This window comes from Leptidea sinapis, chromosome 1 (assembly GCF_905404315.1).
Source record: "Leptidea sinapis chromosome 1, ilLepSina1.1, whole genome shotgun sequence".
Classification (NCBI taxonomy): domain Eukaryota; kingdom Metazoa; phylum Arthropoda; class Insecta; order Lepidoptera; family Pieridae; genus Leptidea; species Leptidea sinapis.
In genome coordinates, this window is record NC_066265.1 from 10,314,046 (window position 1) to 10,329,275 (window position 15,230).

Genomic DNA, 15,230 nt, shown 5'->3' on the forward strand with positions numbered 1-15,230 from the left:
TCCGTTGCGGTAGGCAACTTAGTTTTAGTACAAAGTTATCCTCGCATCAATAATAAATATGGTTTTCTTTATTGATAATTTTGTCGCATTGGAGATTGAGAGCTTCTACGCTTTGTCATATTAGGATTGAAAGCCTGTCGCTTTGTCCAAGTTTACTTCTTAGAGCTCCACGCTTGTGGTGGGGTGTAGGATTGAAAGCCTGTCGCTTTGTCCAAGTTTACTTCTAAGAGCGCTACACCTATGGTGGGGTGTAGGATTGAAAGCCTGTCGCTTTGTCCAAGTTTACTTCTAAGAGCGCTACACCTATGGTGGGGTGTAGGATTGAAAGCCTGTCGCTTTGTCCAAGTTTACTTCTAAGAGCGCTACACCTATGGAGGGGTGAAGGATTGAAAGCCTGTCGCTTTGTCCACGTTAACTTCTAAGAGCGCCACGCTTGTGGATTAGAATTTTTAGTATAATCCCGGATATGGGTTATGCTGAAAGCTTTGACGCTTTGCTAGATTCCGTAAAACAAATGACGCTGAAAGCTTCTACGCTTTGTCATATTAAAGTGGATTGAAAGCCTTATCGCTTTGTCCTGATGTCCTACTGAAAGCCATCACGCGTTGCACTAAGGTTGGGCTCATCTGTCTTGACCCAAGGTTGATGCTGAAAGCTGCAACGCTTTGCAGCGTGTTTTAAGTGCTGCCTCTGAGCAATGCTGAAAGCCCTAACGCTTTGCTATACGCCAGAGCTGTGACGTGCTGAAAGCTTTTACGCTTTGCTTTGTGGGAGGTTGAAAGCTGTTTGTAAACGCTTTACTTGTGTGCTATGCGCTGTGGCGTCTAGGCTGGACTTGACGTCGATAAATCAACGCGAGAGCGCTTGAATTGCAGAATGGCTGTGTCGGAGAATTAGAATATAACAGTAATATGGCCTGTATGATTATATTCTACTCTGTGTATTGAGCTTAACTGATGGCGAACGTCATCTTTTAAAGTTTGTTTGAAGTTGTCACTGTGTACGTCACTGTCGGTGACGTGATTGTAGTTAGTTATTATTGTCCATCAGTAGAGCGGTCATTGAGAAGTCGCATTCGTCTTCAAGCTAGCGCCCGCGCCGGTTGTGCGTACTGATCGACTTAAAACAACATGGAGAATACCAACACCGTGACGCCCGATTTTTAAATCCAAATGAATCTCCGAGATATATATATATATATATATTATAAGAAATACACTGGGATCGCATTTCATCAGTAAGTATTTTGTATTTTATTAATTTCTAACATTTAGAATTAAGATGCCACGCACACAATCATGTAATAGTTAATATAAAAATAAAAAAGCTGTTGTTCTTAGCTGGTGTGGTATCTAGTTGGAGCGCAACGGAGGCCAATCTATGGATACGGGTACACATGACTTAGGCTGGGTTGCACCATATTAACTGATATAGTTAAGGTCTAAGTCATATTAATGTTAATAATACTAACACTGACTTCAAATGGTGCATTTTTTGCTTAGCCCTAACTTTAACATGTTAGTTGTTGCTAAAGTTATTTTGATGCAATCCAGTCTTATATATTTTCACATAACTACACTGGACAGCAAATAAACCGGGCCACCAACTACTTCGGATCACTGACTCGATTTTCTCAAAAAGTATAAGACTTACAACTGTCCTATTTATACTTACAGAAAGTACGTTTCATAATGATAAAACTGACTATAAATTTATTCTAAAGTACAGACAACTCACATTACAATCGAGCAACTAACACGGTTGTAACGATTTTCTCTGTTTTTTCTAGAGATCGCGATTGGAGTTCGTTTTACTACAATGAGGGTAGTCATATATTTCTTATAATTTCTTTAGTTTTTGTCAATCGTTTGATCTGGCACGCGTAATTTTGTTGCTTTTTTCGGTAAATAGTGGATACGACACCTCAGGCAGAAACTCTAGCTGTAGCACTACTTCAAGCAGGCCTCACACAATGTGAGGTCGCTCGAAGACTTCGAATCAGCAGATCTTCAGCTCAACGAGTTTACAGACGATATCTAGAGACTGGAGCATTCAATCGCCGTCCAGGTACACCTAGGACTACATCAACAGCAAATGATCATTATATCCTTCATACTATGCTGCGAAATCGCCGCCGCAACGCAATTCAATTCCAACAAAGTCTGCGTGACGAATGCGAAGTAGTCATAAGTTCAGATACCGTCAGAAGAAGACTTGCTGAACGGAACCTGACTCCAAAGAGAGCTGCACCAGGTCCAGCATTAACGGTAGCCCACCGTCGAGCTCGGCTTGAATTTGCTCGAGAGTATAGGGATTTAGAGCAGTGGGGTAATGTTCTCTTCACTGATGAGACCAGGGTGAGTCTACATGGAAGTGACGCACGACAGAGAGTATATTGTCGCCCTGGAGAACCTTATTCTCAGTGTTGCATCCAGGAAACTGTTGCTTATGGAGGAGGATCTGTAATGGTCTGGGGCGGCATCTCGTTAACTGCGTATACAGCGTTAGTTTTCATCGAATTGTCGGCCCGTGGCCATGCACGTCGATTAACTTCTCATCGCTACATTACTGAAATCCTCGCAGACCATGTGGTACCTTACGCAGGATATATCGGACAGAATATGCAATTGATGCATGATAATGCACGGCCTCATGTTGCTCACGTGGTGACCCAGTATCTACGTGATTTCGGTATTCATACAATGGATTGGCCAGCTCGAATTCCGGACTTGCATCCGATAGAACACTTATGGGATAAGCTGAAACCCAGGTACCTGCTCCAACAGGTCTTCCTGAGCTTCGAATAGCAATTGAAGAGGAGAAGAATACATTTCCTCAAGATTACATTGTCAGACTCGTGAGGTCGATGAGTACAAGTATGCTGGCAGTTATCCGCGCAAGGGGAGAAAATACTGAATACTGAAACATAACGCTTTTAAATTTTTTGTTTTGTATCAGGCTTTAATTTTTCATTTTATTTTATGACTAGCTGACCGTTGGCCGAACATTGTTCCGCCTTACAGGCAATAAATGAGCAGATTTTGGATTTAATTAATTTCAATATTTTAATAGAATAATAAATATAAGGAAATGATTCGTTAATGATTCTTTATTGGCTGTGTATTTTGGTGCTAGGGTTGCACTCTTCAGTAAAGCACCTTGTGCTAGACGACATTTACCGTTTTATTATCATGCGCAAGAGCAAATAACGCAGATGGTCTACCATCCCGTGAACATGCCACTTATAATTAATTGAACAGGGGAAATGGATTTTCTAGATTCAGATTACTATGGATTAATACGATTGAAAAACGACTATTCTTTGTAAAACCCTTAATTAACACTCAATAAATTATAAATCCCAATGAATTTAAATGAAAAAAAAAATAAAAAACATGAATTTTTTTCCTTTCACTTTAATCATCATGAAACGCACTTTCAGTAGGTATAACTTTAATAGTTGTAAGTTTTACTTTTCGAGAAAATCAAATCAGTTCCAAAGTAGCGGGTGGCCCGGTTTATTTGCTGTCCAGTGTATAATATAATGTTTTAAATCGAAAAAAAACTAATAAGATTTTCTTACGATTCTCTTTTCATGATAATTAGATTAAAACATAACTTGCTTAAATTATAAGTACTTAGCTATGAATCAATGCCGCATTACATATATATTTTGTTGCAAAACTGAATGACAACGATGAAACACTTTGCAAATAGAAAATTTTGAGTATATATCTCAATAAAGTTTTGGACGCTAGGACGATATTAAATGATGATATGCCAATGTGTCCGCGCGCCCGCAGTGTTGACACACACCTGCTGAGCTGTTTTGGCGCCAAACCAGGCGCTGGCCACTTGAGACGCTATATCCACTTGTGTTTACAATAGTCGCGGTATCATTACGCGGTATATGTTACTGGTTGCTATATAAATAAGCTTGGTTATTGTTACAAAAACCGGGATTTATGACGGATTCGTGCTGTGATATCACCACTCTTTCAGAGTTCTACGAGAAATTGTGGATATTTTCCTAACCGCTTCAAAATAAAAATATTGCAATTGTATTCTTTGTATTATTTTTTACTATAGTGGAAACGTTATAATATGATCTCATGATATCTTTCAAAGAAAATATTCTTTTCCAAAAAAAAGTTCACAAAATAATGTTCCCTTTGTATGCTAAACCAAAATTGCCGCCGCCAGCTAAAGCCAAATAAATACTTATATATTTTGTCTTCAGAAGCGTTGCGCTTTGTTTTATGGCTTTTAGAACCAAGATAAATTAATAATACACCCGGTAAAATATCTCTCTGGTGTTTTTGTCTAGGGATACGTAGATATTGGTAGTTTTTTGACGGCTGTCTTCCCGTGTCCTCGGGGATACGGAAGCACAGGACCATAGAAACGCTTGTGCAATGGAGCGTTGGGGAGATCAAAAGATCTTATGTGAAGCGTAATTCATGTCCAGATTTATTTCAAACTTTACAAATATCATATCTGCAAGTATATATTACTTGACACTATCAAACAAAATGATTAATACGCTCTGTACATCCAAAGCGAAATATAATAAATAGTTTCTTACTATCAATAAAATTGTGTACACTAACATAAACATTGAGAGGGTAGAATGCAATTTACTCGTCCTGGACACCGATATGTCTCTTGGACGGTTGGGAATCGGGTAAATGGATAAAAATTAAGCGTTCTATCTTAGCTTGGACTGGTGACATATAGTGAAATAAACCTAAAGGAAGTATTTGTATTTTTTCTGTGAGATTGCTAAGTTAAAACCTAACCCATTACAAGTTATGCTTGATGCAATATTCTTGTGTTTACTTATGACCAGTGTTATATTGGTGACATCAAAACCACCAGCATAGCATACTAAAATTCTATTATAGCTAACATCGATGGAATCACTTCTCAAAACTTAAATATTTTCATTGTAAAAACGATCTTAAAATCATATTTTATTGAACATCAAAATCTATCCATTTTAAAAGATATATCTCAGAACTGAGTGACTTAACTTAAAAAATATATATTTAATTTATAAATAAATTGATTAACAGCCTTCGGTGAAAGAATCTTTGGAAGCTGTGGTTTAACTTTTACTATACAACCTTTGCCACACGACCATTTTTAACAAATGTTTTCAAACTCGCAACACAGTCATGTGTTTTGTACATTCTCTGAGAACATATCGTAAGCAACCAAGCATATACACCGCGCAGCAAAGGAATTACTTATCAACAATTCCGTGGGTATGTTTCTGCATGAATATATCGTAATATTACTACAAAGGCATGCATGTTTTGAAATCCCTTGGACGGCTTTCCGAACCTAGAATTCCATCTTAAAAGAACTGAGAAAGGCTTTCGTCGACTACGAATTCTGAAGTTTGAAATGAAGGATCGATTGAGCGAGAGTTGGTAGTGCAGGACCAGCTGTAGGGGAAAAGCTCGAGAGGACGCTCACCCACGCGATGGACGGATCCGATCAAAGCAGTGACAGAGACAACGGTGGTGGAGTGCTCCCGCAATGATACAAACCGCCAAAAGTGGAGGAGCATCGCGCGGGAGGCTGTGCAACCCAAAACTAAAGAGACCAACGGTAACTAATATTGCATCATCTTAGCAACCACGACCACTCTGACAAGAGTGGCCGATTGACAAGAATAATACTCATTTACATAAAAATATAATTAATTTTCCATTTTTTGTCGAAAGAAAGTTCTGCGTAAAATAAAATAAAAACACAATATGAATAATTTATGCGTGGGTTTTATAGCTTGTTACAATGTTACATTATTTTTTAAGGTGAATGTTACACTAGTGCATTAGGAATATTCCTGTAATGCTAGACGTAAGTATTGTAAATAAATAAATAAATTATAGCTTAAAGATACATTCACTCACATCATCCTACTTATAATCAATCTATTGCTACATGTAAAATAATACGCATTGACAGAACGCTGCGCATGCGCCAAAATCGCGCCGATCTTAACAATACCGCGCGATCAGAGAGCTTCGTTCCAGACAGGATAGACGACTTAACCGACTAGTGTGGGCATAACTCTGGTTAACATTCTAGTCTGTCCATAAATATTGAAACAGCTTAGAAACTTCAAAATTTTTATAATTTTTCATTCAGATTTGGACCTCGTTTATTATGTTAGAATCTTAGGGGACCCAAGAGACATATCGGTGTCCCGGAGCCTACCATCAACTTACAATTAGCGATGCGATTCCGATGCTGTTCAGTTTATGTACCTAAACTAAATCGCTAAGATTGCTACACTGAAGTGCCTATAACTGAATGGCGTTTGAATCGCTTATGGAAGAATGAACGAAAGAAAGTCCGCGGTGTAAGAAAGAGATGACGCTGTGTACAGTCGTTGCATAAGTCTGTCTCTCTTACTCGAACTATATGCGTTGCGTTTCGAAACCTATAATGATACGATTTCAGCAGTTTTTTGCGTAGAAATTACTAAAAAATTGCGCTTTATAGCGTCAAATTATAAACTATTGAGGCCTTTTTGGTACTTATTAAATAATAGAAATATATTTATATATATGTAGTTATTTGAATTGCAATATAATGGTTTGCTTAGGTGTTTTAAAATAGGTGTTTTGGCTAAAAAAAACAAAGTATTTATTTCATACTTCAGTTACCATAAGCCTCTCGTTTATCGAAAATGTAAGTTCTGAGTCTGAATAAATGTATCTATATATACGAATAAAATATATAATAATTATCAAACTTTGTATCAATATAATATAATATTGACACACTTTTTACACAAATTATCTTGCCCCAAATTCAGCATTTATAGCATATGTGTTATGGGTTACAAGACAATGATATATTTAATACAATATACTTACTTAAACATACATAAATTCATATAAACATACATAAATACATTTAAACATCCATGACTCGGAAACAAACATCCATATTCATCATATAAATGCTTGCACTATAAATCGCGAGTGTAAGACGTAGCTTGTCACGTACACTAAACTAATATTCCCGACCTGTTTTTATAAGTTGTTTAACAGCAAGGGACTCTATCTAAACGAATAAATTATCTAAGGCTGTGATAAAAAGTAAAGTAAACTAAGTGAGCTGTATCAATGGCAGTTAATTGTCTTATCTTTATAAACACGTGTGCCACAGAACTGGGTCTATTTGCCAATCCTTCAATTTAGGGCCTTCTCAATGGCATTTTTTAAATTTTGGAACATACCCTTCGTGTTATTTCACATTGAAATTAATAAAATACTAATACAAACGTCACACATTGTTCGAGACTGGCTCCAGTACACCCACTTACCCTCACCATACTCACCACACAGAACAGTTTAAAGACATGTCTTTTACAATTTATTAAATTTTTAAAGTGATAACCCTCACTTCTAGGATTAATACACAATTAAAACTTGAAAACAATTTTTTTTGACCGGTGCGGGACTCGAACCCACGACCTCTGGCGTTCCGTGCCAGTGCTTTGCCAACTAAGCCAACCGTTCGAGTCACGTTTCGTCATAAAATCATGTATGCTTTGTTCAACTCTCAGGTTGTGGCTTCACCTACAGGGTCTACTTTACAGTTGATAACCTGCTCAACCCCAATATTTTCATATTAGGAAATTGACTTGAGATGTCGCTCTTGTAAATCTAAACAATTTGTTATGTTTTTAAAGTGATAACCCTCACTTCTAGGATTAATACACAAATAAAATTTGAAAACAAAATTTTATGAACGATGCGGGACTCGAACCCACGACCTCTGTCGTTCCGTGCCAGTGCTCTGCTAACTGAGCTAACCGTTCGAGTGACGTATCGTCATAAAATCTTGTATGCTTTGTTCAACGTGGACCGAGTCTCGCAAGGTTCATATGTTTTCAAATTTTATTTAAAATGTCTTTCACCTGTTCTGTGGGCGTAGTATTCGTTGCCGCAATTTTCGACTACGCCTGCGATATCTAGTTGGAGCGCAGCGGTGATCTGATCCTTAAGCTCAGTCTTTTACATTATATTCTGATTTAGAAACATGCCAATATTTATTGAAAATCCCATCCTATCAAATTGCAAAATCAGAGTTATTTCGAAATTCTATTCTAGATTGGTCTTTGACAGTTTCTTGACAACATTTCTATAAGTTTTCAAGAGCCACGGTCTATTTTAAGTAGGTATGTAACACGTTACCGCAGTTGCTACTAGAAAAACCATGTGGTTGTGTTTGATCAAAAGCGTACTTTAAAGGCAATAACTAAGAAAACTGAGTGGAAATAATATGTGTTGCTATCACAGACATGGATCCAAATAGATGCCGCGAGTGTATGTACTTCGCATGTCAAAAAGACGACAAAATGAGAAGCAATGCTCTTCCTTTGACGCTTTTTTTAAAATAATACATTGCCGATTTTAGTAATAAGCAGAACCGTCTATTGAAATACTAAAAAGGCCAACTAAAGATGAGGTGAGTGGCTAAACGTTAAGCTCGATGAACTGGCATTTTTAACGAAGTCACAGTAGGTACAAAAAAAGGGCACGCTTGGTTTTCATACAGACGGAGGGATTTGTGTTATCTACTTGGATCTATGTCTGTGGTTGCTATCGTGTATAGCTGTGAAATATCTCAAACAAATCCTTCTGATTTCCGACCCAATAATGCAACAGTGAACATTATTAGAAAAAACTTTATCGGTATGCTTTAGCCTTTAAAGCCAGTCTAGAGCTTGAGCTGTATTATGCTAAAACAAGCGCTTTTACTTAGTGCTTACGATCGAATATTCCGAAGCATGGAACCAGGAGCAAACACTAAGTTGTTTATAGTCGGTATTGACTCGACGCCATTTTACGAAACTTTTCTCATTTCGAATGCTATGAGAGAGATGCTCGAACATAGAGTCAAAGCGATAAGTAGCTCTTTATTTGGTGTTTCCGTTTTCGTTTAGTTTTAAACCTTTTTAATAAACACGAGTATACACCTGCTATTATGCTTTCAACTTAATTTCAGTTTTAAAGATCAAATTACAAACAAGTAATGCTTAACGCCAAATTCGATTTCACGAATAAAATTGAAACCATTTTGAAATACGTTAATGTTTCTGATTGTTTAAAGAAATTATTGATCTATTGGAATTACTGTTTCAAGCTGACATCGTTGGGCTTACACTCTCTTAGATGTTTGGACTGCTAGGAATAGAGTTGAAACTGAAATTTGAGTTGAACTGAAGCTTGAAACTGAAATCAGTATGAAATCTAGTACAATTATGGAAAAATATATGTTAATAGAATATTATTGTACATAAAATAAGTGTTTATTGCATATAGAGCTTTTACGTTATTTCATAAAACAATCGCTTAACACTGAAACTAGGAAACTAATGAACTAAATTAACCATTCAGCGTTCAGTTAGTCTGCTCTCACTCCAGTTTTTCATTCGTCAATAGACTCTATTGAATCTTGTTACTGTACTTAGAGGTAACCATTCTTGGCATCCTATTTTTTAAATGATCTTCCCATGTCGATTCTATCCCCCTTCCCCTTTATCTGTTCATTTATTATTTCGGTTCCATCCAGCAATATTTCCATTTTAACATATCGTTTGCTTACTTTTCACAGCTCAGTGTTTCCTTCTATACTTTTTAAATAATTAATTCTACTTTTAACCGACTTCAAATAAGGAGGAGGTTCTCAATTCGTCGGTATGTTCTTTGTTTATGTTTGTTACCTCAAAACTTTCGACTGGGTGAACCGATTTTGATAATTTTTTTTTATTTGAAAGCTGGTGCTTCCCGTGTGGTCCCATTGTAATTTGAGAAAACCATAAAAGTCTTAAATTTGCTATACATACGTATAGCAAATTCGATGATTCTTTTTTTATTGGAAAGGATATACTTCAAAGATAGTTTGGTGAGAGTTTGGTTAGGTTCTGATTACAGAATCCATGGCAAAGTAACCGAACTCTTCAATTCTTAGGAGCAAATTAACGATACTCGGCCGAATCTTTTTTATGCTATCCGGGTATTTAAGTCATCTACCATAACATAGTTATGGTCAAGTAATTGTCGTAGTCGAATATACAGTAAGGGCGCGATCTGTGGCAGAATTTCTAACTGTCTGTAATTAAATTGCATAGCACTTACGTTCATTGCATTGAAAAATTTAGTATTACACATATTTAGACAAATTGTTAGTTAGTGTACTTCAAATTCACTAAAATGATTAAGAGAAATTAGTATCTATTTAACTTCTAAGTATGTTACAAAATTACCTTTTTCTATAGGATTACAAAAGCAATTCCTTAAATTATTATGAAAACAGTTAAAACTGTGTGCATACAGGGGAGGCGGTAAACTTGTAGAACGAAGATAAGGCGAGCCAATAACTAGAAGTTTTGTTTTATCATAACTATGTATGTAGTAACAAACCTATCTTGAATGACACCGACTCCAAAAATTACAATAAACGTAACTAGAATTAGATTGTATAAAAATTCGCAATTATTTTTATACTTTTTAGTGATAATTTTATCTATTGTTTTGGAATATTGTTTTTGAAGTCAGTTGTTTTTTTGAAAAAATTTTTTTTCTTTCGTGCAGTACGACTTTTTCTGTTCCGTTATATTGTTTTTTGCTTAGTAGGCTGATTGCGCTAGGTTTTGAATGTTTTGTGAAAATGATGTGTCCAAGCAAGAGTAAATTTAACAAGACTTCTTGTGATGTCCTACAGAAGGGTTCAGGACACTGCGATGTTACGCTTACTAACGTTTTCTGTTACGACCACCCAGACAGGGTTGTCCGCTGTGTGAGCTGAAGAGTATCAATGCTGCTAATATGATTTTGGTGTCTGTGCTACCTTATATCTAATAATATCATGGGCAAAGCCCGAAATGTGTTACGAAAATCAATGCCAAAACAAGCAATGTTGTTATAAGAGAACTTAAGAAGGAACGGATTTCCTCACTAATCCTATTGTGAGTATTAATATCAATATTGGGTTTAGCGTGTTTAGTATGTGCTTTTGTTAACTTTCTTTAATGAAAATAAGGACGTTCAGCTGATAGTAATTGATACGCCCTACTCATTACAATACAGTGCCGCTCAGGATTCTTGAAAAACCCCAAATATTGTGAGCGGCACTACAACTGCGCTCGTCACCATGATATACCGAAACACAGTAATGCTTACACATCACTCCGTCACGGCAGAAATAGGCGCCGTTGTGGTCCAACCCATAATCTAGCCGGTATTATGTGCAACGGAGCCTCCCACTGGTAAACTACTTTTGCAATACGAAAAATCCTGAATTATTGATGGGATCCGCGAATAATCCGCGACATGCGAGTAATTAATATAATAGTCACTACCCGTTTAAGCGTATAATTCGTATATCCATTAATAACACCAGGAGGATAATCTTCATTGTCAGGGGTCACACAACAATAAGGTTATGCGTCTTATTGTTAAGGTATCACGATTTGACCGACGTTAAACCATATATTCATAACATTAATGGGACACACGGCTGTTAACATTGGCGAACATTATTGTAAGACTAGCTGACCCGGCAAACATTGTTTTGCAATATAAATTATTTTTAGGGTCAGACCGTCTCTTGGACATTGCATGCATTGCAACATTACTTTATTTTTCTAAAATAAAATATTTGTTTTCTAAAATAAACGTTAGCCTTAGTTACTCCTTAATACATCAGCTACCTGCCAATAAAAGTCCCGTTAAAATCGGTCCAGCCATTTCAGAGATTAGCCGGAACAAACAGACAGATAGATAAAAATTTAAAAAAAAAATATTTTGGTATATGTATAGGTATGTATTTATATTCATAATCATGTAGTAAAAAATGGTTATTTCAATATTACAAACAGACACTCCAATTGTATTTATTTGTATAGATGTATGTATCACACGGAGTACTGTAACTGCAATCCCCAGTACCAGTTTCTTTCATTTGACCGCCTGCAACGAAGACCCTCTGGAATCATTAACGTTCAAGTGATCTCAAATCGGCTTGATTATTTAATAGCGTTGCATAGAGGAGTGGATTGTCCCTGCATCTTCTACCGCATTTATCTCGGGGAGTGCTCAAAGGAGTTATTCGGGATGACACCAAAAGCCGAATTCCACCATCGGCCAATACGACAAAATGCTAAACTTCACTCGTATCATATTTACGTCTGACATTATAACCACGCGGTTTGCAAGAAATTACTTCCCTGCACAGCCACTTTGTGGAATCAATTACCGACTGCTGTTTAACCCAACAGATACGACATAAGGACCTTTAAGCTTAGGTCATATCCACACTTATCTTGATTAAAAAAGATAATGACATCATGTGGACGTCTTAATGTTCTCTGACAAACTTTTGGTACATGAAATCAAAATATTGATTCATATTAGGCCAATACTTCGGTAATGATTGGTTTTACCATCAGGCAAGAATACTTTAAAACTCAAAATATTAGTAGCGTCGGAATTTTATATTTCCTTTTTTTTATTGAAATAAATACCAGTGGGTTATTTTCCTTTGCAAAGGTTGCCGGCTAGATTATGAGCACCACAACGGTGCCTATTTCTGCCGTTTAGCAGTTATAATAATAATAATAATATTGACACACTTTTTACACATATTATCTTGCCCCAAATTAAGCATATATAGCCTGTGTTATCGGTTGCAAGACGACGATATATTTAATACAGTATACTTACTTAAACATACATAAATACATATAAACATACATAACTACATTGAAACATCCATGACTCTGAAAAAGACATCCATATTCATCATATAAATGCTTGTACCTACCGGGATTCGAACCCGGGACCTCTAGCTTAGTAGGTAGGATCGCTGACCACTCGGCTATATAGGTCGTCAAGTAATGTGTAAACATTACTGTGTTTTGGTCAGAAGGGCGCTGTAGCTAGTGAAATTTCTGTGCAAATGAAACTTATGTCTCCAGGTGATGAGCGCAGTTATTGTGCCGCTCAGAACTTTTGGGCTTTTCAAGAATCCTGAGCGGCACTGCATTGTTGTGGGCAGGACGTATCGATTCCCATCAGCTGAACGTCCTTCTCGTCTCGTATCTTATTTTCATAAAAAAAAGTAAACAAATGAGCAGAAACCAGGAGTATTATTGTACCACCTGCCTTTAACACAACATGACCCGTTCAATTTTGTGAATAATTATACGACTGGCATAAAACTAAAAAGAAGTTTTCAATGGTTTTATTAAAATGAATAAGATTCCAATTTATTTTCTCACAAGCAAAGCCAATCTTAATATGAAAATAAATCAAAATTTTCAAAGATATAATATTCTAGAAAAGAAGTCGTTTAATTATAGGGACCGTATGTATGATATTCAATTCAACCATTAAGATTCCTTAGACAATTCTAATTACACCTATGCGGGTTTCATAATGAAGTTAAAGGGAATTAATTATTTCGGGTAGTATAAATTTAATTCGCAGGCCTTTACTTATGATGGTCGGACCTGGAGTGATTAACGTCTTATCTTTGTTCAATCTTATGATGTGTATTGTTAAGGCTTGTGTTTTGTGTTGCTTCTAAAGTTTGCTAAAGCAATTTGAAATTATAATAGTAAATTCTTAATTATGTAGTATTATATTGTTTCCCTTACCAAAATTATCAAAATCTATAATTCTTTAAATAACATATCCGTAACATATTCGTAATAAATAAATATAAATAGTAATAATTTAATACTCTTCATCAGTGAAACAATTGTTCAAACTTGCAATTAAGCAAACCATAAAATTATTATAGACATAATCACGCACATGTGTCAATATTTAAGCGACATTGTCTTACATAAAATCAGCTTTAGTATTGTTCCAACTTTAGTGAAGATTGCACAAAAATGAGTTTTCTTAACAAAGTCGTGCTAGTAACTGGGGCTAGTTCTGGTATTGGAGCTGCAACTGCACAACTATTTGCTAAAGAGGGAGCAAAAGTAGCTCTTGTAGGAAGAAATGTGAAAAAACTTAACAAAGTTGCAGAAAAGTGTCAAAGTAACGCAATACATGTCATACGAGCTGATATATCTCACGACGATGAGGCTAAAACAGTTATGGATACTACCATATCGAAATTTGAAAAATTGGATGTTTTAGTAAACAATGCAGGTATATCGCAATATGCAACAATATTCGATGAAAATTTAATGAAATGTTACGATGAGATCATGAAAATTAACGTTAGAGCACACGTTTACATGACCCATCTGGCTGTCCCTCATCTCATTGAATCTAAAGGTAACATTGTAAATATCTCTAGTGTTGCGGGATCTTCTTTACCCGCAATACCGGCATTAACTTCCTATCTTATTTCTAAAGCAGGAATGGATCATTTTACGAGAGCTGCTGCGAAAGAACTTGCTCCTCACGGGGTCCGAGTAAACTCAGTGAGCCCAGGGCCGGTTAGAACAGATATAATGGAGAACTCAGGCTATATTGATGTATCTTGGGACGAAGCAAAACACTTAACCATGCTACACAAAATATCAGAACCTGAAGAAATAGCTGACTTGATTACTTTCTTGGCAAGTGAAAAAGCTAGAAGTATAACAGGATCTAATTATATATGTGATAATGGCGCAAAGCTAAAGCATAACTAAAATGACAAATTCATATTCAATAGCGTCTTAAAGAATATAGACACCTATTAAATATATATGAGATAACATATTTATGGAAGCTTTTGCTCTTTTCCTTCCTAGATTATCGATATAAGATCCATAATGATAATGTATAACTGTAAAAATAATATTGAAAATATGGGAGAAACGTTCAAAATAAAAATATTTTTCTATTGAAGTTGGTGTTATATTATATCCCCATATAAGTTATCCTACTCCTTGTAAATTACCAGTATTTTAATAGGGCTAGTGATTGAGGTAAAGGATTATATTTGCAACTTGGTTCTGAGACTAGATATAACTAGAATGCTATCATTGGTTAAGAACATACAATAAATATAGACTGGGAGAGTGGATCTACGAACAACCCCAAATCCTTAACTAAACTAAACTACTCGGTGCTCATGATTTTCCCTTCATTATGCATCTCCTACCGCAATTAAAACGGTCAGTCTTCCACTTTGTTTTTAAGCCACAAATTGAAATATCGTCCACGCCATCTGAATGTGAGGCGGTCCTCCACAAT

The 15,230-nt window shown here is 36.1% G+C and overlaps 1 protein-coding gene across 2 annotated transcripts; it reads left to right on the plus strand.

Moving 5' to 3' along the window:
• Positions 1 to 13,871: 13,871 nt before the first annotated feature.
• Positions 13,872 to 14,882, plus strand: LOC126967269 (3-oxoacyl-[acyl-carrier-protein] reductase FabG-like). 2 transcript variants are annotated; one of them, XM_050811754.1, is made up of 2 exons: positions 13,872 to 14,321; positions 14,403 to 14,882. In XM_050811754.1, exons 1-2 carry the CDS (start codon positions 13,928 to 13,930, stop codon positions 14,681 to 14,683), a joined length of 675 nt encoding a protein of 224 aa, XP_050667711.1. In that variant the 5' UTR covers positions 13,872 to 13,927; the 3' UTR covers positions 14,684 to 14,882. The 2 variants fall into 2 exon arrangements, with proteins under 2 accessions (XP_050667711.1, XP_050667716.1); XM_050811759.1 differs by having other exon boundaries at positions 14,406 to 14,882.
• The last annotated feature ends 348 nt before the right edge of the window (positions 14,883 to 15,230 follow it).

Bases quoted from the DNA above. Each gene is read 5' to 3' on its own strand.
- LOC126967269 (XM_050811754.1), top strand. From the start codon at position 13,928: ATGAGTTTTCTTAACAAAGTCGTGCTAGTAACTGGGGCTAGTTCTGGT. The intron at 14,322-14,402 runs GTAACATTGTAA...TTATTTCTAAAG, and splicing joins TCATCTCATTGAATCTAAAG to CAGGAATGGATCATTTTACG.